Source organism: Actinia tenebrosa, unplaced genomic scaffold (assembly GCF_029948245.1).
Source record: "Actinia tenebrosa isolate PJP-AT-01 unplaced genomic scaffold, QUT_ActTen_1.0 PGA_scaffold13__45_contigs__length_12533684, whole genome shotgun sequence".
In the NCBI taxonomy this organism is placed as follows: Eukaryota; Metazoa; Cnidaria; class Anthozoa; order Actiniaria; family Actiniidae; genus Actinia; species Actinia tenebrosa.
Window position 1 is genome coordinate 2,789,616 of NW_028292573.1, and position 26,539 is coordinate 2,816,154.

Here is a 26,539-nt window from a genome sequence, read left to right on the forward strand (position 1 = left end):
GAAAGGCTGTAAAGATTTTGAAAACTTATTGTTTTTAGAAATTGCGCGCTTAGAATGAATATTGTTTTTCGTGGAATTTGTATGGCTATGCAAAAATGTAACTCAGTTTCTGTTTTTAAAAAGAACATTGTCATTAAGACATTTATTTTCCAGACTTTCTTGCTAATATTGTTTTAGTTTTTGTGTAATTTTTAGTCGATAATTCGCGAAAAAGTCGAGAAGATTTCGTAAGTTTTGTAAAGCGCCATGAGAAAATAGTTGATATACGCGCTATAAAATGCAGTATTATTACAGCATGGAGTAGTTTTATTTGTGCCTACTCGGTTTGAAGGGAACTGCTAGTGGTAGTCATGGAGTGTGTAATTCAGTAACTACTCTAAATGTTAGCAATTCCTAAAGCAATGTCTTTGAGAAATTCGATTTTCTTAAAAGACTGAACGAATGAATGAATGTAAAAAAAAAAAAAAAAAAAAAAAGAAAAAAAAAATGAAAATTATGTTTAAGTATACATGCATCAAGTGTTCCGGGGTACGGCTCTAAGCGCATGCTTAAGGAGTCAAAAAGTGGTATATCATGGGTTGTAAAAATCACTTTATTTTGATATAGAACCCTTGCATGTGACGTCAAAGCAGCTCGATCTGGGGGACAAAACAAAACAATTCCAATCTCCTGAGAATTGCAACCTATTATTTTGTCACCCAGATTGAGCTACATTCCATAGTGCTGCAAGGGGTCTAAATTTGGCTACTTGCTCTTGAATATTATCTTGAAAAAAACAATTAAAATATTAGCAGTTTTTACAAATTAAGGTCTTACTTTATGTCCCCTTGAGCATGTTTTAGAGCAGTAGCGCGAAACTCTTTTCGCATGGATTAGCCCAAAAAAACAAAAAAAAAAAAAACAAAAAAAAAACGCACACTGGTTTCGTCAATTTTATTTTGATAGCGTATTTGATGCCGGATTACAAAAAAGTGTATGTTTTAAGTAACACGTGGCACATAGCAAAAATATTGTAATCTTAAAAACCATGATTTGTTATAATAACACATAAAACTTATGATCGGTTCTAGAAATTTCAAAAAAATTTCAAAAACTACATTTAGTTGCATATCTAAGTGCGAATCGATCAGAATATGGGATAGGATTGGTTGCATGCATTAAAACGTAAGATAGCCCTGATACATATTAAGTTTTTACTAAAATAATAATCATTTTTTAGAGAAACCTAGAAAAAATTTATTTTATAGACTTTGGGATTACTCTGAATTTCTTTTTTAAGGCATCCTTTCTGCTCAAAGTGAATCACGTACACTTCCCGTGACGGATATGCTTCGCTATCTTATTCACGAATCGCTGTCTGCGACTCAGCGTCTTCACAAATGTGTCCCTGTCGAGGAACTGCACACCATTCTTGTTTTTGCCCATGATAAAAACCTCATCTTCAAACTCAAAATCAGGGTAGTGGCAGATACCTGGCTTATTGAATAAGTAAGCCTTTTGGGTTTGGAATATTGAACTGCCTTGTTTGATGATCTGTGTTATGTTGATTTGATATGTCATGGCCATTGGATTGGTATCAGTATTCTCGTCTATTCCTACCACCTTGCCTTTGAATGCTGGAAACAAAAGGGTCACGTGGATTACAAGACTTACTTCGTATATAAACTATTTCAAATAAATATAACATCCGTCCATCTTTCCCCCTGTCTATCCACCCCATCGACCAATTGTCCATCTCCACTTCCTGACATAAATCCGGAAACGCGCTTTATATATACTGACTTTTTATTTCCATTAACTCAATAGAATGTGTGCAGCCATGTGATTCAAAATCCCTTGAGATATGAACAACAATGCAACAGCCGCCATCTTCGTTGATCTAACAAGAAACATTAATGGGGAATGCTTTTTTATCTTCAACCAAGATGGCGGCAATGAAGTAACATTGCACCCGCTCTATAGACCAGCAGTTTCGCATTCCACGCATGCCTCTGTTTTTTTAAAACCTACAGACTCACTTCCACAGGTTTAGCCTCGTTTACAAGTAAGCTATTCACAGATTTCATTACAAGTCCCGTGAGATTTTAGTGAGATTTCCCCCAATACTGCACTTACTCACCATAGTTATAGACATTGCAGACTTCATTGATCAGATCGTCGATATTATTGATGTAAGGATCGGGTTCAGCACACATGCCTATATATTTCATTAAGTATAAAGTCAATCAAAGGTTGGCCATATTTCTAAAACCTCTTTCTCATAACTCTTGGCCATACACTCTTAATACTTTAACCAATATTATTAATAGTAATAATAATAATAATAATAATATTAATAATCTTTACTCGGGTGAACTAATAAAGCAGTGAGATTATTTCCAATTAGGCCCATAATATTATTTGATAAATAAGAATAATAATGAATAAATAAATAAGAATAAGAACGCTTAATTATAAACGTTACGGCGCGCGTCTCTTTCTTTTTTTATCCTTCCCACATTATATGTCCCTGCCTCCCCCGCCTGGCTAACACACACACATACATACATGACCTCATATGAAGTCTGACATCCCATCCTCTCTAAACATCCCTTATAATTAGGTTGTTCGGCACTTGTCCTCCACCTCTTTACATCTTGTTTGCGTCTCACCTTGTGTACACTTGCATTTTTCTTTCTTGCAGCTTCCAACTGGCCTCCTTTTACTCCCCAGGTTGTAGAAAAGGGTGCACTTGGTATCGGGCTCGTAATAGTCATAGACTTTGATAGGGACGGGCTGAATTATTCCTACATCGAAGATACGAATCAAGTGGAATGCAATGCAGATTCTCCGAGAATTGACGATCTGACAAAATTGAAAGAAAGGTAATTGAGTTGTTACGTAATGTAATAGAGGCTTTGCTCCATCACGTGATGGCTGCCATGACATGAGGCATAACAATAGAGTCGTTCTTCCTTGGGAAACTGAATTTCTAAATGTAAATTAGACTAGACCAGATTCGATTATTCCTGCCTCCTGTCATGGCTGCCATCACGTAATGGTGCAAAGCCTCTATAATGTCCTAATAATATGCCCTACTATAAGACTGTAAAAGGAATCTAGAACCAAGCAAGTAAATAGACAGACATACACTTATAAACACACGTACCAAAGCAAACTATAACTGATAAAGCAAGGCTTTTAGCTAAAAAACCCTAAAGCATCAGTTGCGTTTACAACTAGGACTAAAGTTTTGATTGCTATGAAGACTAAAATTGACTCATCAACCTTTAAAAATAATTTTATATTTTCCTTAGCTTTCGACCGACACGGTCATCCTCAGAGGAACAAAAATACGTTACAATATTAACAAAAACTACGCGATCAAACGTAAGCAGAAACTGATCAGCCTTAGCCCAGCATGCACATGAAACGGGGCACTCAATCCATTGGGATAACACTTTCAATCGTTAAAAAAGAACAAGGATGGAACCAAAGAAAGTGGCTGGAAGCATGTGAGATATCAAGGCAAAAGAACATTATTTTTAATAGAGACAGTGGCAGAATTCTGCCAGCAAATTACATAAATCTTTTGTGATTTTCAATGCTCTTGCTTTCATGTGCGCGCGATTCTTTTGCTCGCGCATATGTACAACGTTTGATCGCGTAGTTTTTGTTAATAATGTAACGTATTTTAGTTCCTCTGAGGATGACCGTGTCGGTCGAAAGCTAAGGAAAATATGAAATTATTTTTAAAGGTTGATGAGTCAATTTTAGTTTCATAATATGAATCCAACCTACGAAAACCTTTACGACTTTGCTATGAAGACGTTATCCTTACCTGATTTACGTAGAATACGACTGCTCTGTCTGATAACTCATATCTTTCAATACTGTTGTTCTTTTTTTCAACCAGCTAGAAATAGTTCAAGAACTTTAAGTCTTCACAATATACTTTGTTTTCTGCGCACGCTCACGCGCATGCGCTTTGAAACATGGTGAGCAACAAAAAGAAAAAAACCTTTTCTTTGCAGAAAAAAAATTGTGAAAAAAAAATTACTCTATCTAGTCCCAAAATGTTTCAGCATTTGTTAGTGCGCGTCAAGAATAAGATATGATCATTATTACTAGATTAATGGATTACGAGGAGTGTCTTTTAAGATTCTCATGCAGTCACTCTTTTACAATAAGTGTTCACTAGCATCTTGAAATCTAACTACATCTTACCACAATGTTAAGATAAAAGGAGAATATATAAACAAACCTTGATCAAGGTGTCCTCGTCGGCGGAAAATCCAGTTACAAGACCAACCTCGATTATGGCCATCCCAGTTTGTCCAGACTTCCTGTATCTAATTCATGAAGTGGCACATTCAATTGGTCAGTTCCCCGTAATAATATGCCATAAGTACCACAACTATATATTTTACACTTACTTCTATTAAGAAGATTAGCATTAATCATATTTACCAGTACATTCTCAGTGCATGCGGGAGACGTCGAGGAACCTCTAGGACCCGTAAAGTGGCCCAAAAATTCAATCAGAGAGAGGCTAGCCGCTTAATAGAGTTGTGAATTAGCGTAAAACTCTCTTTTGGAAATTTTGGCAACTGGATATTCAATAGAGGTTCGCCGCTTAATAAGTGTATCAATTAGTGCAAAACGCCTTCTAGTTAGTTTGGTTGATTGCCACCTTAGTCTATTTGTGGTATGTGAATAGCATATACACCTAAATTGAAAAAACGTTGTCGGGTTCAAAAAAAGGTTATATCATCAAAACTAAGACCGAAGGGGAGCATGGGAAGACAAACAATTATGCTAATTTCATGCGTATTGCAGTTTTCCCTTCCTGTGCACATTTTATGCGTCATGGCTTTGGCATGTTTATCTAGGTCGACCAACTTTGCTCTACTTTGCATTTTTACATGTCTATATGCAAATATAATACACATTTCGGAGTACCCAAAATCCTTTTCGGTCTTAGCTTCGATGATATGACCTTCTCGAACCCGACTACGTTTTTTTAATTAGGTGTATATGTTTGTTAAATAGTGGTAAACAAATACTGGTTTCCAATTTGATCCACAATTTACTCATGTACTTGCGAATATATACCTTATCTTGAACGGATAAAGGCTAGACCTGCATAAGAGTCTACATGTACAATACCGAGCAACTCAATAATACGATATTTTTTAGAGTAAAGTAAGAAATATAAGTATTGGTCCATCTAGATTAAGCTAAAGTTTTATAATCCATCCATCCATCATACTTACTTTGTGCAAACCCTTAATACGAGTTTTTTTGGTATGTCAATGCTTTGAGGTTTTCTATTATTTTTTTCTCTCTTTTTGCTCTTTCCTTTATTCCTTCTTTTATTCTTCCTCTGATTTTTCTTCTGATGTTTCTTTTGATTTTTCTTTCGATTATTTTTCCTCCTTTTCTTATTTTTCTTGCTTTTGCCAGGTTTTCCCTTTTTGGCTTGGTTTTTATCCTTTCTTTTCTTTGATTTTGCGGATTTTGCCTTCAGAGCTCGCCTTGACCTTGAACGAGCTGGAACGTTATTCCTGGCGGACGAAGTAGTAGATATGAAACGCCCAGAACCTTCTTCGGTTGCAATCACCTTTACGTCAAAGTCGCATCTTTCGTTTTCTTTGTAAGGAACGTTATACTTGATATCAACCTGAAAAAATAAGATAAAATAAAATAAAATAAAATAAAATAATAAAATAATAATAGAATAATAAAAAATGAAAGAACAGTTCCCATATGAGGGAGAACTCGTTCCAGCGTAGTATACAATAATGGAACAAAACGTTCCACACAGCCCTTAGAGCTCCTTCACACCTCAAAAGTTTTAAGTTGAAAGTTAATTTAACTTGCCTGCATTTGGCCTACACCACTGCCTGAAGTCTGGATGCCAACTTCGTCTCCTGTTTGTTCTGTAAGCTAAAATAAGTTTTAAAAACATTTTTTGAATTAATATATTTCGAAAGTTTTATAATCCATCCATCCGTCTATGCATCCACACCAATGCATCTTTCTGTCCACCCGTCCCGCGTCTGGCCATCCGTCTCAGAAATTGCAACCTATCTATCACCAATCCATATTCATTTTTCTTAGTGTCCGTCTATCTACATATACACTCAATTGAAGAATCTTTGTCGGGCTCAGAAACATAGAACATAAAAGCTGAGACTGAAATGGCACAGGGGAAATGACATAGTTATATTATAATTTATTCATTTGCGCCATCCATGCCAGTCGGTTTAGAATGCCAAACGCGTATAATAAAAACAGTGGATGATGCCACGGGTCGCCGGTCACAGCATGCATCTAATTAACGTACTTCCCATGTGCCATTTCGGTCTCAGCTTCTATGTTCTATATTTCTGAACCCGACAACGATTCTTCAATTGAGTGTATATACATCTTACGATTAACCAACTTTACTAACTATAATGCTCCAATTATCTGGATATTTATTAATACTAATATATAATTACATCTGCTTCTTGCTGCATGAAGGCATTGTTCTTGGTGATCCTCATTATCTTGTTCTTCATTCTTATCCTCAAGTCAAGCTGGAACTTTTGTCTCTGCTCGCTATACTTTGCGATGGATTCCAGGGCAACACAGGTATCCTAAAAGAAAAACAAACACTATCGTTGTACATATGCATTCACTTCACTAGCACACTCAATTGGGGCTAACAACTACAAGTCCTACTTGAATATCGATCGTTAGATTATTCTTAGTATTATTTTCATTACATTCATCATTTCTATCGTATTTCATTGAAGTGTTCGGTCACATGTCACAGGTTCATTACATTGTCCTCTTTCTGTTTGGAATTAATGCGCAGAGTTAATGCGCATCCACTTGATAGCTCTGTACTAATATACATCTATTTCCGTTACGTTGATAACGAATGATCTGGCACGGTTGATCCGATAGGAATTGTAGGTTTTTAAGCGCTTATGTGATTTAAATGCAAAATTTAATCAACATTTCGCTGGCATCACATCAACAATAGTTGTAGGACGATTGCAAAAGCCAACCTTAATCATGAAGCAAACCGGAACCTCGGAAACCTCTTCGAATATCGTGAAGTTTATATATTTTACTCATTAATAATTCATGAGCTCATCGACCAACCAGGGTTTCTTATTTGTACCACGTACAGTAGTTTGAAGCCCCCATCAAATACGACCGCACCATTTCAAAGTTCTAGGCTACGCCTCGGCATTTGAAATTCCACTCGGATTTTGAAACCCCAATAGAAAACAGCAACTCGTATTTGAAACATTACATATGCGTATTAAAAAGTGTGACTTTTTTGGGTTTTCCAACAAGCGTTTTTTAGAATAACTAAGTTAATTTTGTTATTGTTATCAGTTTTAAAGCGTGATAACAGCGAATGACTGTTGAATGACATAAGCACGCGACAACCCATAATTCCTATCGGTTTCAGTTCAAACGTTCCAGATCTTCCATTATCAACGTTATATCAAAATAGGTGCATTTGCGTCTGCAAAACGTTTGGAGGACCAAAACCAAACAATGCGTCTTATCTTGACACGTCACGAACACTTATATGAAATATGTTGAAAAAAAGAAGTTACAAGTATACTCACCGCAGTTGACACAAAGCCTCCTCCAAAGCTTCTCTGTTTAGTTAACCAGACTACGATGGGACCAGCATATTCAAATCTGTTCAAGGCCACTTGAGCCATCAGTGCGTAACCAGCGGTCTCGATGTTACGGGCCTTTGAGCCTGTCTCCCAGTATCGGTTGGATGATCCTATGGATAGATCAAGAATGCAGGATTAGTTAATACATATTGTACGGACTTTCACTGCCTTGGCCTATTGGTGGTGTGAATCACTTTCCATTAGATTAAAGAGACTAAAGATGTGGCGGCCATATTGGTTGACATGATAAATGATACCAAGATAGGATCATTTTTGAAATTCAATCATGGCGGTTATGTTGTCACATGCACCCCAGGTTGTCCCCTTCATTTTTGTGTCCAGCCATAAATAACGTATGAGATAAATGGTAAGAAAACGTTTGTGAATTAAGAGAGAAGTCTTTTCGCATTCAAGCAGTGAGGGCCAAAAACTATTTTCTTGAAGAAAGGCTGTTGTACGAGGCTAAAATCTTGTTATTCGGAAAGATTAACTTGTTTGGAAGTGGAGATGACCGATGAAAGTGGAATCAAAGTGTTAACCCAAAGCAAAAAATTTATTTAAAAATGAGGTTTACGCCTTCATTTGCTTATTTCCCATATATTTTCTATAAAAAATCCTGACAAAGCAACATTCTAACACAAATGCAACAAAACATCTTTGTACAATTCAAAATACCGCTTCAAACAGGCATTTTATCATAGTACATCAGTTTCTAACTGCTTAAGAAAGGTTTTGAGGGTTAACCCAAAACAAAAATTGGGATCAAAACTCATACGAAGGTCTAGTTTTTGGCGCTTTTTGCCATTATTATTGCTCATTATTGAAAAAAATGTCCTTCTTAAGACAAAGGTAAACTTAAGAAAGAGTTGATTATGCGATTGAGCTGGTCAATTTTTGATGTAATTCTTTATGTCAAATGTTTTCTTTGTCCTGCTTCCCCCTTTTCCTTTCTGCTACATACCAGTATTTGATTATCTTTAAGAAATATGGATTAATGCAACATACTTGCCTCACCTTGATTATATGTTGCCTTTTGTATTAATTTTTGGTTGGCTCTGAATCGTTCAGGACTGTTAGCTAATACTAAAGCATATGTAGTTATTGCGAGACTGTAGGCATCAGCAAGAGTCGTAACGTTTTTCTCAATAAAACCAACTGCACGCTCCACAGCGGAATTAACCTCGGCCTAGAAAAAAATAGTACTTTAACAACGATTTTTAAGATAAAAAATGGAAATCATAGAGGCAATGATAAAATTAAACTAAGCACGTTATTGTAGCCTCGTTTTTGTAAACTGCAGGACAATTAAAAGTTTGTAAAGCTATAGCCTATTAGGACGTTTAATTGCATGTCCAAATATCAAATGTATAGGAGATTAAAATTGCATTAAGCATACAAGCTTACCATTCCACACTGACATTGTTTTAGTGCAATAACCACAGCTGCTGTTAACGTCACATCACTTGTATACACACCGCCCTAGCAAGGAAAAAAGATTACCAATTAGAAACCAAAAAAAAAAAAAAAAAAAAAAAAAAACGTTCATGGGCAGCATGAGCTGGTGTAAGTAAGTATCATAATCAATATACGACATCCACACAGTTTCTCCCATGCATATGAAACCATGTAGGAGAGTAAGTGATTATATGAAACCACATGTGAATAAACCATATATAAAACCCTTTTCAGTCAATTTATTGCACAAACGTAATAGTCTACTTCACAGTTTCTGCGCCATTTGAAAGGTAGCCCTGTCTTTGCATCGAAGCGAGACAAACGGTGAGGTGTTAAAAAAAGCTATCTATCATTGCTTGCAAGCTCACCGTTCGTATCGCTTCAATGCAAAGCCACGGCTCAGGAAACTATGAAAGGGACTATTATAGTTGCAACACCAACCTGAATAGATCTCATGTTTGCATGTTCTACAAATGCCCCATCTTGTCTCTGGTTTCCAATCAGCCACTTTGCAGATTGACATAAGACGTTACGGTCAATATTAACACCACTTAGTTTGCTGGCTTGACAGAAGACTTTCAAGACAAATGCTGTCAACCTAGAATATATGACAAGTTATACAAGACAAGCAATTCATGGCATTCCATTTGTCTACTGCAATCCCAAAAGCTGTTTAATGGGATAGGCAACACCAGGGTTAAAAGGTTAAAAGTCGGCATTGCATTGTTTTCGAAATTGGACTACGATGGGAATAGCTGAAAAGGATATAATAGATGATATATTATTGATATATATTATTTTTTATTGACATATAACACTAAATTTTGCTTACACTGTAACCGAAGTCAGCGACCATACCAGCGACCAGTTAGTCAGCTTGCCTGGTCAGACGGTCGGTTGGCTGGTTGGCCGGCTGGCCTATCGGTCGGTTGGTTGATTGGTCAGTCAGTTGGTCGGTCGGTCGGTCGGTCGGTCGTTCTGTCTGTCGGTTGATTGGTTACTGTCTTGGTGGATCGGTTCGTTAGTTGCCATTTTAATTTTTCAAAATAGTCCTAACTTACCATGTACTTCCTTTATTATACTCTCTTTTGAAAAGTGCAAAAGAACCATCCTTCTTGCGGTAGTTCAATTCATGTATATAACCTAAGAGGCACATGCGCATTGGTGAAATCAATTGATGCCTGTATTTCATTAAAAGATCGAGATATGACAGAAGCTTACAATAGATGTGTCCAGGGAGAAAGAAGGGTTTTTTTGTTTCAAGACGTTTTATTTGAAGAAACCAGATTCTTTTTCTATGCTACCATAAATTGTCTTGAACATCAGAATTATGAATGCCACCGAGTTAATTTGTTTAGGTGCATACATACCTTCCTGGATGAACTTCTCTTTCTTTTTTTCCAGTTCTGGAGTCATCTGGTTCGTTTTCTTCAGATAATGTAGAATATAAACATTAGGGGCTATTCTCACCATGTTCTGTTCACCACAACCATCAGGCATCTGAAGGAGAGACACCATTTGTCCGGCGGCCAGATTAGTTAGGGCCTGTCCAATCATGTTGCCTTAAGAGAAAAAAAAGCAATTTCTTGGCCGATCTAAGTCGTGGCACGTACGTCTCATAAACCTTTTCCATATTCCATTGGTCACAAAACAATAGTTTCAATCAAGTCGACTTCAAACAAGTATTTTGTGGTCATCCAAGCGAATTCTGGAAAGTACTATTCACTGAAAGCAGGAACTTGAATTTTGAGTTTGAAATTAAACCTAGACATTGAATAGCAAATGATTTACCCTTACATCTTCAGTTCGTGAAAAGAAACGAAAAAAGACCAAGAACAACAAGGTGGCTCACAGTGGAAAATGATAGAAACTTAATCACCTGGATGAGAAAGACAGTAGTAAAGATATGTAGGCCTGTACAAGCAGATCATACTGTACGCATTGAGAGATAAAGAAGAAGCTGAACTTTAATCTCACACTTTTGAGAGCATTATACCTACCAGTAAAGTAAGCCTTGGCAGAAATTGATCCAGGGATTGCATTTTTTGGTATGTCCAACTTGATTTTATTCTTCTGCTTGAAGTCTTTGTGTGCTTCTGAATAGTTATTAGAGAAGACCAAAAGTCAACGCACTTAATTATTTGCAGTTTTCTTGAATAAGTCGATCTCTTTATAACTTACGTGTACTTTGGAAAGAAAGTTTTTCAGCTTTGTTTTGTTGGTTTTCCTCTCGTTCTTTTCTTCCTTTTAGCAGTTCTATAAGATGTGACAAGGAATGAAAGCAGTTGGATTGCTGGATTTATTATACAGAACTCTTTGCTAGGCTAAGATGACCTTTTTTTTTACAAAGAGGAAGACTTCTACTGATTATTTCACTGAATGTTTTGTTAACACAACAAAAATTCAAAAAGAAAGAAAAGTTTATGTAGTAATACCTTGAGGATCCAGTACATACGACTGAGTCAGTCTTTCTTCAATACCTTCGGGCTATAGGATATTATAAGTGATATTAAATCAAAATATATCCTTTAAACCAATCACAGCGCACCGTACAGTTACCATGCTATCATGGTCACGGCACTACAAATCCGTATGATAAATACTCTATAACTAAATCAGCATAAATATACTCACAACTACATTCAGTGTTTTTAAGACTCTGTCATCTCCAATGTCGCCAACTGCTATGACCTCGATTGGCACTTTACCAAATTTGATTGGAACGATTGTAATAGGGAAAGCGACTGTGTCTTGTGGAGGGATGTTTATTTTTGAGGTTGTCAGTTTGGTCATTTTCCCAGGCTGCGCAGCTGAGCAAAAGCCTTGGTCGCCTTTGAGGAATAGGTGAACCTGTGACAAATGAAGGGAAACAGAAACGGAATGAAAAGGGATGGTTTTTTAGGGGTGCACATGCACCTGTTGAAGAGCGTTAAGACAGGAAACTACTGTCAATCATATATACCTAACTGAAAAAACGTTGTCAGGTTCAAAAAAAGGTTGTCACATCAAAGCTGAGACCGAAGGTGAGCATGGGAAGACAAACAATTATGCTAATTTCATGGGTATTGCAGTTTTCCCTTCCTGTGCACATTTTATGCATCATGGCTTTGGCATGTTGTTAATCTAGGTCGACCGACTTCGCTCTACTGTGCATTTTTACATGTCCATTGCAAATATAATACACATTTCGGAGTACCCAAAATCCTTTCGGTCTTAGCTTCGATGATATGACCTTCTCGAACCCGACTACGTTTTTTCAATTAGGTGTATATACCTTTGGTTGAAAACCGTTATATTTAAAGATTCTGAAAATATGGAATATATATATACACACATCATTTTTTAAAATTTAACAACACCATTGTTTCGATCTCGTTAAAAGATCTTCCTGAGTTTCCCGTTAATATATTGTTTTGCGACAGAATAGTCCCTTTTAAAGTTTCCTACGTCATCTTGAAAGCTAGCTGTGCCTTTGCATCAAAGCGAGACGAGCGGTGAGCTTGCAATGATAGAGACCTTCTTTAAACACCTTGGAAAATTATTCACGTCATTATCTTTGTAAGCTCACCTTTCGTGAGCTAAGTAACCAACAAAAAAAAACAAAAACAAAAACAAAAAAAAAACAAAAAAAAAAAAAAACGAACGAGCTACGAAAGAATGCTAAATTTAAATAAAAGTAATAAAGTAATAAAGATATATAATTACCGAAACATCATAATTCTTGTAGTTAAAGAGAGTGGCCAGGATAGTGATTTCCTCTCCTCTTTGTACAGAATATGGCATGGAAAGATAGATGAAGAAAGGTTTGAAGGTTGTGATGTGTAGTGGCTTAGCGATACCAAAACCAGCCGAACTGGACACTCCTATCGCCTGCACCACCCATGTTGTCATGGTATCCGGTAAAGAAACAGGTAAGACCGCTGAACCACATTTATGCTGAAGCTCTTGACTTAGTAATGCTCTACACTCTCCGTTTCTTTCATGTTGACTGATAAAGAATGAAAAAGAGTAGTGTTTAATTAAGACAAGCATTTTTTTTCCCTTTATCTCCAAAAAATGGATACCATATTGCTGCCTTTAAATACTAATTTACTAAAAATCAGCAGACCTATTTTTCTAATTCATTGGCTTTCCGTGTTAGGGAAGTACTTCTAAGTACTAATATCTATGACATTTGTACCATGGCGTTGTACGTTTTAAAAAGTTGCCAATTTAACTTTTCTCATTTATTTGAAGAAGGCACACGTTTTATATAGTGCCCTTTACCTCTCAACGAGATTCCATACCGACTCACTTTCAGCCTTGCCGATAAGTGAACCTAACAGCAGCATTCATTTGAGTTAAATAATGATTAGTATGTATTCCACCCAAAGAGCGTTGATCACCTTATTGTTAATTCTTTGTTGATCCAAGTTTCTGGAAAGTATTGGCGAGTTTGGATGTTTAAAGCATCGTCTTCTTGTTGTTCGTCTCCAAAATCCAGTGCTTCTAGGTCTACGCCACTTCTTGCTCGTGCGAAAATACCTGATTCTGATACGTTCAAATGGAATAAAGTAAGAACAAATATTGGGGATACATATGATAATGGAATGGACGGACGGACGGACGGACGGACGGACGGACGGACGGACGGACGGATGGATGGATGGATGGATGGATGGATGGATGGATGGATGGATGGATGGATGGATGGATGGATGGATGACGAGTGTTGAAAGAGAAAGAACTTAGATATAGCTGAGTTCCAGATGGGATTTGAACCCACGACCTTCAGTAATCTAGTTGGACGCTCTAACCACTAAATAACCACGAATAATTAAAGTAGATTTAAAAGTGGTACGCAAAAGCGAGCTTAGAGGTTTTTAGAGTTTCATTACCATTTCTTCCAAACTTGTGTATGCAGCACATCCAGAAAGTCTTCCTGCAGTCATAGCGCTGCTTTGCATTGTAAATCCCTACGTCTAAGTCTTTTAGCCGTCTGAAGCAGCTTCTTTTTATCGTGTCTGTTTTGTTCCCAAGGCTGCAACAAAAGTCGCGGTGCTCTAGATAAAAAATAAGGCATATGTTACGGATTTGTCTGTCTGTGTTTGGTTCAATGGCCATACTTGGGGTTTTTATAGATCCTTTTTGGCCGGAATGGTCTTCCATTCAAGATTAATGCTCCATTCTCTTTAGTATTATTATTCATTTTGCTATTTGAAAAAGCCAAAATGTCCTACTTCGCCCAAACAAGAGATCACGTCACCTTAGAACTGAAAGTTTTCTAACCTTCTATTGATCTTCTTTCCCTTTTGTGCTCCCCTTTGCATTCTACATTTGAAATAGATAAAAACGAGAAAAGTTAATAAACCGATTTGAATGTATGTTTGTAGATAAGACGGAATTACTCCGATCTAAAATATTGAAGATGAGGGAAGGAATGCGATAGATTCTCTCTCATTAGTCTAGTGGTCATTGTCTATCCCATTACTAATTCTGATCCAAAATAAATTTTCAATTCATGCTTACTTTGCTCTCCGGATACCTCTATATCACTCGACAGTACCACCATTCCAGCATTCTAAAAGCAAAACGAAAGATAAGTTTTAGAGATGTGAACTTTCCATCCCGCTCATTTGTTATTTCATTCACTTGAATAAAATAGCATTCAGCTATTGATGGTTTTCAACCATTCCCAAGAGAATTAAATAACAAAAGACACGGCGGCCATATTGGAGAATAAAATTCATTGACAACTCTTGTGTTAAGTTCCTCCAACATGACCGCCGTGAAAACCATCAATTGTAAGCTTTAGGATCCTCAAGCATGCATAATCAAGTTGACTTGTAATGTATGTGTTGTGAATGCTTTTCGTTTCTTTTGTGTTTGGCTTGTTTTTATATGGGACCTTGTTAGTAATAACTTCAATTCACGAGGTCTGACGTTTTCATTTCGACTTAGGATTTTCATCTCGGTCGTATATAGTTTACAAATAAATAGATTAAAAATCAAATATTCATGCCTTATTTTAGTCATTTTAAATAGAAATCATTATTTAACGTACCCTAAACATGTCTTCGGAGTTTCTTCCACTTCCGGCACCACAGCCAAGGTCAAGCTCTTCTTGCTTTTTAAACACCTACAATAAATAGACTCGTTGATCTCAAAATCGCATATTTTGTTTAGAAAATATTTTCATTTGCTCTGGCCAAATTCGATTACAGAGAGGGCAAGGGGTGGGGACGCTTTCAAGATACTTACACTATCTGCAGTGAGTATGTTACTTTTACTCAAAAGATAAACACTTTGGTCGACTCCAAGGAGACCCACTTTGGTTCCCACAGTACCCACGATCTTGATGTTGTACGGCATTGAAGGAGGTTCCTCGTTCCTTCTGTCCGAGTCCTTCAAAAATATCTGCATAATAAATTACACTTGTGTCATAATTATGTCACACGACTAAATGATTACAATTAAAATTCCTACTAAAGTACCAACACTAAAAGAATGCAACCTAAATAGTACATAGTGCTAAATTATGCGAATCCCCTATTTTTTAATTAGAATGACTACAGTAAATCCGTGAAACACTAATTACTAAATAGTTCAAAACAGTGCTAGTTAAACAATAGAAAATAATGGAATTTGCATGAAATTGTGCTATTTAGTATTACTAAAGTTTCACGGATTTACTGTGGTCACTCTAGTGCTCAGTATATTTAGTGCTAAATAGTGCAAACTGAGTAGTGCATGCTCGTAGTGTTTGTGTACTCTATATCTAAGCTTACATATCGTATAAGCAATTCAAAAGGACAGTCCAAATGATGGTAGTTAGATGGGTTATAGTTATTATTACATGAATTAATGTGTAAACTTACAGGATTTGGGAATTTATGTTCGACTTCCAAGAGGATGCTATCAGAGACGACTCTTCCTGTCTCCTTGCTGACGTAGTAAGCAAACAAACGAGAAGATGGAGACATCGGTGATGTGACTTTGAAAGAAATAGTAGTGATGATACCTAGGAGCTTTTTGATCGTTGCACTGTAAATTATTTGCCCACGAGATATTACCTAAAAACAACAAGTGCGCAGAAACATGAGTCGTGGTCATATGCTGCGAAATAGAGTATGGCTTTTGGACTTCATTGAACAAGATAGAATGTAGAATTTTTTTAATGATTGGGTAGCAATTCTTCGATAGCACGTTACGTCATCGTAGCCTCTCGGGGGAGCGTTGGTGCCATTTAACAAAATTTTTCTTATTAGCATCCATTGTTAACGGCACCAACATGGCCGCCATGTTTTTCTGTTCGACATCTGGAAGCTTCCTTTGGCCATTTAATTTTTGGTCTTTCACGAAGATGAATTTTGATTTGCCCTTATCTATAACTTCGCATACTAACCAAAGACTTTTCCATAGTTGAGATACCATAGAAACAATACTAGTCTCTGGACAACTAGGGTTCTTCTAACGTTCAACAAAGTTAACCCTGTATTACAGCGCGAGGCGCTAAAGTTTGACTACATTTAATGTATTAGCATACATACCATACACGGTTTTTTACTGCCAAACTAGCTTTTGCAAGCTTAATTTGGTAAAACAGCTAGCTTTGAATAGAAATGTGACGATTTCACGTACACGAGCCCATGCTTCAAAGTATGCGAACACATCAGTTATCGGCGGTCGATTTTTCATTTTACGTCGCGCAGTAGGACGACAAGGGTGGTGCATTATAAGAGCTTTTAAACAGGTACTTCTTGTCAATTTCGTATTGATTTAATTTAATACTCACAAAGTAAGTAAGCTGGTCTACAGTTTTGCTGGTAAGTACGGCATCACAGACGGCGTTAGTTCCGACCTAAAAAAATAAATATCAAGTTTTGTTTTTGATCACAGCTTATAAAAGAACTGAAGGAAGGCCCAATAAATATGCAAGGAAAGTAAATGAAAAGAAAATAAGTCAAAAAATGTTATCTTACAAAAAGAAGAAATATATAAAAATAAAAATTAAAAAAAAAAAAAAAAAAGAAATATTGTACAAGTCGAAAGATTTATATTAGGCAGATTAAGATTCCCGTTTTTGCTTCCCGCAAACTGCAAACGTGACCCCGCTTTCATCGTTTCCCTACATTTCACTTTACCTTTTGCAAACCTTCTCGACAAAGACAAGTATTCTTTTGTTTATCTACTACTTGGAGATTTTTGCGATTCCTTTTCACTAATTTTAAAGAATTTTTTAATGGTCAACTGACGTTTCACGTTTGCCGTAAACGAGAATCTTAAACTCTCTATTGATGCCATTGATCAGGAACCTTTTGCACCACAGCATTACGTACCCTAGCTGGTTTATTTGTCTGCCTTAATTTCATCAGCTCGTGGGATTCAGATGCATCCATCACCAGTTCCTTGAAAGCATTCTGTTCTTTAGGTATATTCTGCAAGTTTGTTTTTACCTATTTTGATACACAGCAAATAATCTAGTAAGATATCTTGCTTGTGGGAACAAAGACAATGTTTTTTAGGAATTCTTAAATCCATAGATACCTTGATTTGGAGCTCTTTGACTTGTCGTGCAATATTAATAACGAATTCTGCTCTACCATTATCATCAGTGTTTGCTCTATTCCAATTGAATCCACTGCCTTGAATTTGTTTCGGGTCTGATGCATTGATCTTCCTCCCATCAGTTTTGAAGGCTTCAACCAAAACCTTCATTGGAATTTTTCGCGCAACTTGCCCATTAGTGAACTTTACTATTACCTGTTACAAAAGAAAGTAAAGTGAATTAATGAAACAGAACAAAAAGCGAGAGAAAGTAATAGATAAAAGTAAAGGATAAAAAGATATGAAGGGGGTTGATAGCTTAGATGGGTAGTCCTTCCATTAGGCAACTTATAACCTATGATCAAATCCTCTCAAGGGTCTGCCACTGAATATTTTTATAGAGGCTAATTATTTTCTATTGATATGACGTTCCCTTAAATTACTGTGGACGCAGTACGCTTCTTAGTATATATTTCAAAATGTCGTCGGTCGGAGATGTGAAATGTGAAATCTGAGACCGAGTAGTATATAGCACGCTGCAAAACGTGATATATTCAATGCCAAACAAAGTAGCCGGTCTTTTTAGATTGGAATATAAAGTATTATTTTTTAGTTTGATTTTTAGTATTTTAGCCAGAAAACATTAAAGCTCAAAAATTCCGTATAGTCTCAGATCGCCATCTTATATAGATTCCCGACCGACAACGTTTTTTGAAATAGGCGTACAACCAGTTCAAAAAACGTTCTCGATCTGAGAACTGAGATGGGCAATCTTAGATTATACAGAATTTTTGAGATTTATGCTTATTTGGCTAAAATAAGAAAAATTTCATTGCTAACTCGAAGGTCATGCTTTATATTCCAATTTAAAAGGACATTACGTGGTGAATATAATACGATAGCCCATTTGCACATTTTGCTACCACTAACGATATGCGTCGCGAATTTTTATTCTACTTTGTATTTCCTCATGGGAATAGTAAGACAGTTGGTAGTAATTAACTGAACAAATGAAAGTGTGCAATGGATTCTGCTAGTTGTAGTAAATGACGCAATAATGAAGGTGAACTATTCGGAGCGTGCTAATTGTTCTCAGATTCCAGATTTCAGATATCCGACCAACAACGTTTTTTGAAATAGGTGTATATCGTTACATACCACTATTGAAAATGGTAATCCTGGTTTAAAATATCGCGCTGTGTTGACGTATTCAATAAGGTACGGTGTCGTCACGAAGTAGACAGACCTCTCCACTGCTCTCTCTGTTTTACCTGTCGACTTCTCTGTCACATCAGCCTCGATATGAAGGCGATAACCTTCAGGAAACCACTTCTCGCGTAATTTGGTTTTAATTCTGTCCATTTTTATTGGGTGCTCAAACTCTCCATTAACCAGCTTTAAAAAAATACAACACCAGAACTTTAAAAAAATGTAACGTATTTTAATTCCTCTGAGGATGACCGTGTCGGTCGAAAGCTAAGGAAAATATAAAATTATTTTTAAAGGTTGGTGAGTCAATTTGAGTTTCATAATTTAAAAAAAAAATTGTTTAGTACATTACATGTTGTGACATGTTTGCAAGCTAATTGTAAACCTATTATTTAGCTAGTGCAACCATCTATCAATGTTTTATGTAGCTAAGGCCTAGGGCAAACGTCGAACTTTCCATGCACCGAACTCATGAAGAAATAGAAAACGCGCGCGCGTGCTGTGTGCTGTCATAAAGCACGCGGGGGTTGGCAGAACACGAGAGAAGTGTTAGGAGAAGCACGACGCGTAGCGGAGTGCTTCTCGACACTTCTCGAGTAGTGTTCTGCCAACCCCCAAGTGCTTTATGACTGCACACAGCACAGCAAGCAAGTTTTTAATTTGTTTTATAAAATACAAATTACAATAATAGTAGGAATGACGCAACGGAAAGTGCGCGCGCGTGCAATGTGCTCTCATAAAGCACGCGCTCCAAACCAATCAGAACGCGACATTCATAACTGTTATTTTATAATTAAAAACAATGGATATCAGATGATAATGAGGCGGCATTCTTTGATGTGATTAAGTTCGGTGCATGGAAAGTTCGACGTTTGCCCTAGGCCTAATTCCCTTTATGTTTCATTTTGACTCCAAGCCAGCAATATCGCGTTCTATTCAATATTCAGTAGGAGAAATGTTTTGAAATAAGTGGATACCCATGTCAAATATACCTATCTTTCTAGGTGAAATTGAGTTATAATAACTTAAAAAATGTTCATCGCCATGTACAATAGGAATTGCTTTTACCTTTATTTTGGACGTCGACAGAGACATTGCCTTTTCCTGTGGATTTCCCGCGATACTCAGTCTCACAGTAGCTGTTCCTTGCACAGGTTTTCCATAGGTATATCTGTATCAAACATATCAACACAATGAGTAATAACAGGAGCCCATAAGAAGATACTCACGTATTTTTCTTAGGAGTTATCATTTTTCCAGACCATATATATTTAGAACGTTTTCCAATCGCTCGAAAAAATAGAGAACAAAGCTATAGTCGCTATGTTGATGGTATGAAAAAGAGAAAATAATGAGGATTATTTTTTGTTATTTGACACCAATGCAGAAAAAAATAACTCCAGAAAGAGGTACTGTAATTAATGCGACGGGCGCGAATAAAAAAAAAAATGCAGTCTGAAGTTAGCTAAGTATAGAAACCATATTTATTGATATAACATACTTAGCCGTTCCTTTTACTTTGAAAGAGTCCAGGGTGGGTAAGATGTAGAGTGGATTGCTGATCTTGACTGAAAACCTTGGAAGAACTGCACAAAAATATAGACGGCGCAAGTTAAATCAGAACACAGAATGCATTGCGATTTAACCTCGAATTAATGGCGATGGTACACTAGGAAAAGCCTCGAATTGTTGTCTTAATCAATTTTCAGCATGCTAAGTTTTACGAGTATGAACTAATCGTAACCGTTGCTCTTGAATCATATTCAGGTGGATCTCATCAACATAATTTGTTTAGTCTCAAATTTTAGTTAAAAAATGACTACGATCAGTCTCATGAGTAGCGTGATTATAATGCAATAGGAAGCACAACCTACAAATTATTCTGTAATAACAAATATATTTGGATACTTACCGTATTCGCGTACTTCAAACCTCGAAGATGCATTGTAGAGAAACTGTATCAAATACAAAATGGTTAGTGTTTGGCGTCAGTGTTGTGTTCGGCTGCACGCAGGCTAGGAAGACCACCGAGCAACGCATGCGCAGAAAGCTATCACAGAAACAGCTCTAATTGTTTTGCACCCGGTTTTTCTTAAAACAATTCAAAGGTAAAGTAGGACATAAAAAAATATATTTGAAGAGGTAGCTGTTAGACACATAAAAGTAATACGAACTGGCATACCTGATGACCATAATAAGCTTCTATTGTCCAGATACCAGCCAACGCATAACTGCCAATGTCGATGTTCTTGCTTATAAAACCTGTCAATATTAGATGCTACTTTTGTCAACGATGATTTTTACTTTGTATTATGATAGCTATGAGATCATATGATGGAATATGATCAACCATGATGTAGTTTTAGGTTATTGTAGTGCAATACGTACCCAAGGTGGTATTCAGACTTTCCCACTGCCTTACTCCAATGCCATGAGGATTCTTGAAAAAATCAAAATATGGAAGCAATTGAAAAGAAGGGGAGGGAGTTTATAGAATAGATTCAATATGCCATTTGCGACAAGCAGTCACATACTGATATGACTTTGATAACGAATCAATTAAGCGATAAAGGTCCCTTGGGGAAGGTACTGCTGGGTGGCAAACAAACTTTACTGAATTGCTTTGAAACTTGCAATCGGAAGTATCTCATAAGGGAAAAAGCATTTTGACAAAGGTTTTGAAAATATGACCATAGTAATCCAGCAAAAGTGACGATCATGTTTCTGGGGCTGCAGAAAATATACCTTTTTACTGATACGGGGCCATCTTGAATTATGAGATACCGAGAGGGCAAACGAGCGTAGAAAATTTATAAAGCATAGAGTCGTGGGGTTGCAGTTTTAATCATTTGAAAATCCATTCAAGTCTTGGTGTTTTGCATAAGGACCCCTTGCGCGCACTGGGTCCGGAGAGGAATCGTTCTGGGAGAAAAGACAATGATGCCTATTTTTTTTACCCCAGAACAATTTCCGTAGGAATTCAATCCAAGGGGTCTATTGTACATGTTTTAACTACCAGCAAATATTCAATTGCTTTTTTAGGTGTATTTGCTTCTCACTGAAAAGTGTAAATTAAAGTTACACCCAAAGTTACCGCTGTGCAGTCTATAAAATTTTGAAAAAAATTTCCCCTCAGCATCCCATAATTATATAACCCCATAATTACACTCCTTCCTACCACCTCTTTCTCTTTTACTCCGACGAAGGACTAGCGTCGTAAACGTCAGTAAGTTTTTTCATCTTTTCACGGTATAAAATTTACCCTTTTATCATTACATCCCATAATGTTTATCACGGCTGCCATATTGGTAAAACGGCTAAAGGATACATACTCTACATTTTTTACTCACCTTTACAACAAGGTTAATCTATAGGAAATAAAAGAAAGTTGTTGATTCAGCTTAATTGCTTTAATTAGCTTTCAAAACGAATTTTTCTCTAAATTAGAAATTTTTCTTACCTTTTTTGCACTTGGCATCAAGTCGAATCCAAGAGGAACAACCCGTATTTTCACTATTAAAAAAGTCAAACTTATTGTCATATCAAGTGCACTATAAAGGCACATTTGCTAAATTTGTATTAAGGACGTCCATGGGCATTGTTCGCGCGCATCCTTTCTGCGTGTGTCTTTGGTGCGTGTGCTGTTAGTGATATTTGATGAGAAAAGCATCATAAAAACTTCTTTAATCTCATATAGCTCTAAAAAAAGTCGGGGATCCCATTTTTTTATTTTAATTTTTGACAGTACTTTTTAATCCCAAAATTTAAAGAGGGAAAAATCTGACGATGGGATCAAATCGAAATTACATATTCTGTCCATAATTGGAATAGAATTTCACGTAACGCGAAGACTGCCTGTCTACACGTGTTGGTCAATAATATTTTATATTTCTAATTTCAAAAATTGTTCAAAAATGCTACTTAATAATCTGGTTGTTTTTCTTTACAAGTTCTGTGAAAAATGGGGACGGCCAATTTATTCTTTCAATATAAAATATGCCTTTTTTTCACACCTTTCCATGTTCTCGTTGTCTGCACGTTTTTTACCATAAAAAGGCAAACTTACGCGCAATCTGATGGCTAAATTAGTTGTGAATTCTATTTTTTCTATTTGCTTATTTTACTTCTAGTATATCGTGATGAATATTCATTGCTTTCATAGTATGATGTATTTTCATTGCTTTCATAGTATGATGTATTTTCATTGCTTTCATAGTATGATGTATTTTCATTGCTTTCATAGTATGATGAACTTAAAAGAAAAAAACCTCGATGGGATTTTTTGCTCACGATAAAGCCGACCAGTCCACTTGCCTGTTTGCTTGGGTGTATAGATCGGTTTGTCGGTCTGTATTAAGATTACTCCATCACTGTAGCTCACATTAACTTTCGTGTTTTTGGAGATATGAAGTTCTGGACCTTTGATCCTCGATAAGAGGTAAACAAAACCTCTATCCTGCGAGGATTGGAATTTTGAAACTTCTGGACCAACCTATTTTAGGAATCATTTGATGAAAAAAAAACAAAAAAACAACTAATTTACCTTTATTGTCCTATATAAGTATCTTATATTGAATATATTTCGAAAGTAAACATAAATAATAATAATAAATAAACTCTTTATTTACCGAGGGTAGCACTAAATAGCAATATGCTAACAAACCTGTGGCCCTCAAACTAACAGTTTACTTACCGTCAAGGAAAAAAGTTTTCCATTATCTGTAAAAGTAGAATTAGAAAAATCATAATTGTTCTGGAAATTGTTAGGATACATTTCTCACATTTTTATGGAAGCCATTTGTGCGCTTTACTCTACTGATAAAATGCATAGATTCTTTAGAGAATTTCTTCTCAATGAATTTTTATCATGTAATTTCGAGGGTTCCATGGGTGTTACAATCCCACACGACAAAAAAAAAAAAAAAAATCCAAAATTAGAAATTTCGTGTAAAAACATTTGTTGGTATGCATGCATACCAGCAATTGTTTTCTTACGTAATTCTTTTTTTTTCCAGGAATTATATCTTATTCCTTTCAAATTTACTGCGTAAATTGAAAGTGCTGTACTACTCGAATTCTTTTTTGTGCAGTCAGTCAGTCTGGAGCCTGTTTTCACTGATGGCGCCCCCCAAAAAATCCCTACGATGGTTCCCCTCTTTTAAAAAGTTCCTCTAAAGTTCTTGTTACATGTTGAAACTTTTAGCTGAAACTTGTGTGCAACGGCGCTGCGAGACAAGTTTAAAGGGGGTGTGGTTACGCAGCGCAATTTTGTCCTAAGATTAACTTGCTCGCGACAAAAGTTTTGGTTGCATTAGTAGAAAGCAGTTGTACTCTTCGTGAAACTTTCCACTCACGACGACATTTTCACCAAGGCTAAATTGCGCCGTGTAACACCCTTATGGAACTTGTCTCAAAACGCCGTCGCACACAAGTTTTAGCTAAAGAACTCAACGAAAACAGGGCCTTGATCATTCAGTACAAATTACCTGCGGAAATCCTGTCACGTTGCGAAGCTATCACCTTAGTCTCCCCATATGATAGGAAAACACGTAATTCCAGTTCGATGGTATGCGACCATTTGACATCAAACAGTGCCACATGGATTGGTTGAGGAACGCCAACATAGAATATGTTGGGAGCTGTTATGACATAACTAAAATTAAACATAAAATAAAAACCTTTATTAGACTGCGTATCATATATATATCCATGAAAAAGTTAACCAAAACAATTGAACAAAGGAATAGTAGGTCTACGATTTACTAAACGTACTAATTCGTGCAAATTTGAGTGCGATTTCTTCAAATGGCACACCTCGCTAGCTTGAAGCATACAAATAATGTATTGCGGTCCAGATGGTGAAGAGATTGATTCAGTCGGTAATATTTTGCATCTTCTTCTCTTTCTACCTATTTTAACTTTTTTACCTTCTTTTCCTTCCTTTTTCACTTTTTCCATTCTTTTCCATTTTCCCCATTTTTTGCATTACTCTTTCCTTTTATTATTTCCCTTTTTTCTTTACTTTACAGAAGATCGTTGGTTCGAATTCGATCTGAGACTCAGAACTTTCTTTTCATTTCTTCGCTCTGTCGTCCATTTTTCTAGTATTGTCCTCCTCTCTCCTCTCGTTCTTAATAATTTTGACTTCAAAATAACTTCTGTCAGCCCCTGATTCTGCTTAACATAACATTTTTTATTTGCAATAACATTATCCGTATCTTAAATGTCCGCTCTTGACCGATTTATTGTGAAAGCTGTCCGTGCCTCAAAGTAAACATTTCTCACCAGGCAAACTCGATACTCTCCTAGACTGATCTTTATTTTTTTCTTTGGCCTGGATCGTTCTAGAATGCTTAAGTGGTTGATCATATAAGTGATGGAACTATAAGCTCTAAATAATCAACATTTCAGAGATCGATTCCAAAACGTCTGGTAATTTCAAGTTAGGAAACAAATTTTCTCTTCCGTTTAACGAAATGAATGTGGCACTAATTTACACTGATGTTCTACGTAGAATTATATTATAGCATAGCTTAATCTGCTTTACACATAGATATCGTAATCTGCACGAATTAAATGTTCTGAACAAAGTGCCAAACATTTGGCTATGCTTTACTCGATTCATACGTTTGCCATATTCTTTGCTTATAAGAAATATCTCATAACAGCCACGCATCCTCGACAAAAAAGACTTTGCTAAAACTTCTAAATAGGTAAAAAACAATAACTAATTATTATGTTTAACACCATTATATTACCTTGGCTTTGAAGAGCAGCCTACCATAAGCAGCGCAATCGTCAACAACGTCAACAACATTTTGCTGTCGGTGAACATTGCGTTTTCTTTGAACTGCGTTATCATGGCTTGGAGGGGCTGATTAGCTTTCGTTCTTAATTGTTCACTGAAGGTCAATTGACGTACCAGCTAATTGGCTGTTCTATAAGTTACAGACAGTTGGACTTATGTATCATGTTTCTGTTTGTTAGATCGCATTTTCTGGCAAGATACCATGCAAAATATACATTAAATAGGGTTCTGTTTGAACTTATCGTCACGTCTTGTCGCGCTACTAGAACGACTTCCTCGTTCCCAGAGCCGGTACTTAACCTAACGAGTTTTTCAAAAATAATATGGAATAATCATCCAATAATACCTAAATGCACGTGGTTCTTATGAAATGAACTATCACCAAGTTAACACATTTATTTCATTTCATTTTTACAAAACTTTTCATACTTACGTATTTCTGAAGATATGGTTTTATCTTACGCATTTTTTTAAAGTACGTAAATGTACTAATATTTCTTGTTATTGTCGTTTCAATATTAGAGCCAACAACCATAGGTGTATCCGCCGCCATCTTGTTTATACAATACGACCGCTATGTTATAATTTGAATATGCGATACAATTCCTCTGTAGCACGGAAAATATCCCACAAATAGCATTTCCAGCTCAAAATTGGGACATGCAAAGGCTCTCACGGGATCAACCATTAGTGAATGGAAGAGAGGATCGGATCGGGATGGTTTTTGCTTGTTTCCTTTTTTAAGTATTCACTGGTTTCTTTTGAAGTTAGTAGGGGGTCCCTCTATCATTCGATTTGGTTCGCGTACATCAAATATGAGGGGAACTTTCCATAAACACAATTTAATCGTGTGCAATGAATGATAACA

At 36.4% G+C, this 26,539-nt stretch overlaps 1 protein-coding gene across 1 annotated transcript; it reads right to left on the reverse strand.

Moving 5' to 3' along the window:
• Positions 1-918: 918 nt before the first annotated feature.
• Positions 919-25,776, reverse strand: LOC116300844 (complement C3). The gene is made up of 41 exons (XM_031709802.2): positions 25,622-25,776; positions 24,350-24,516; positions 23,557-23,582; positions 23,178-23,355; positions 22,324-22,376; positions 22,214-22,231; positions 21,252-21,303; positions 21,046-21,125; positions 20,776-20,818; positions 20,365-20,449; positions 19,932-20,034; positions 18,813-19,049; positions 17,655-17,870; positions 17,447-17,563; positions 16,903-16,968; positions 15,986-16,180; positions 15,369-15,524; positions 15,172-15,246; positions 14,637-14,688; positions 14,397-14,438; positions 14,006-14,170; positions 13,514-13,658; positions 12,834-13,116; positions 11,763-11,978; positions 11,564-11,615; positions 11,310-11,384; positions 11,129-11,224; positions 10,499-10,690; positions 10,190-10,271; positions 9,570-9,726; positions 9,078-9,152; positions 8,688-8,859; positions 7,617-7,783; positions 6,486-6,623; positions 5,863-5,928; positions 5,256-5,662; positions 4,244-4,331; positions 3,821-3,895; positions 2,652-2,844; positions 2,120-2,197; positions 919-1,616 (listed from the first exon to the last, which is right to left on the reverse strand). The coding sequence occupies exons 1-41, from the start codon at positions 25,723-25,725 to the stop codon at positions 1,303-1,305; spliced, it is 5,301 nt and encodes a 1,766-aa protein (XP_031565662.2). The 5' UTR covers positions 25,726-25,776; the 3' UTR covers positions 919-1,302.
• Positions 25,777-26,539: the final 763 nt, after the last annotated feature.

What these genes read in the sequence shown, in the direction of transcription:
- LOC116300844 (XM_031709802.2), bottom strand. Translation starts at nt 25,725, where the DNA reads ATGATAACGCAGTTCAAAGAAAACGCAATGTTCACCGACAGCAAAATG. An exon ending in AAGTCTGAATACCACCTTGG is followed by an intron (nt 21,126 to 21,251) that starts GTACGTATTGCA and finishes TAATATTGACAG; the next exon opens with GTTTTATAAGCAAGAACATC. An exon ending in AGAGGTATCCGGAGAGCAAA is followed by an intron (nt 14,439 to 14,636) that starts GTAAGCATGAAT and finishes TTTCAAATGTAG; the next exon opens with AATGCAAAGGGGAGCACAAA.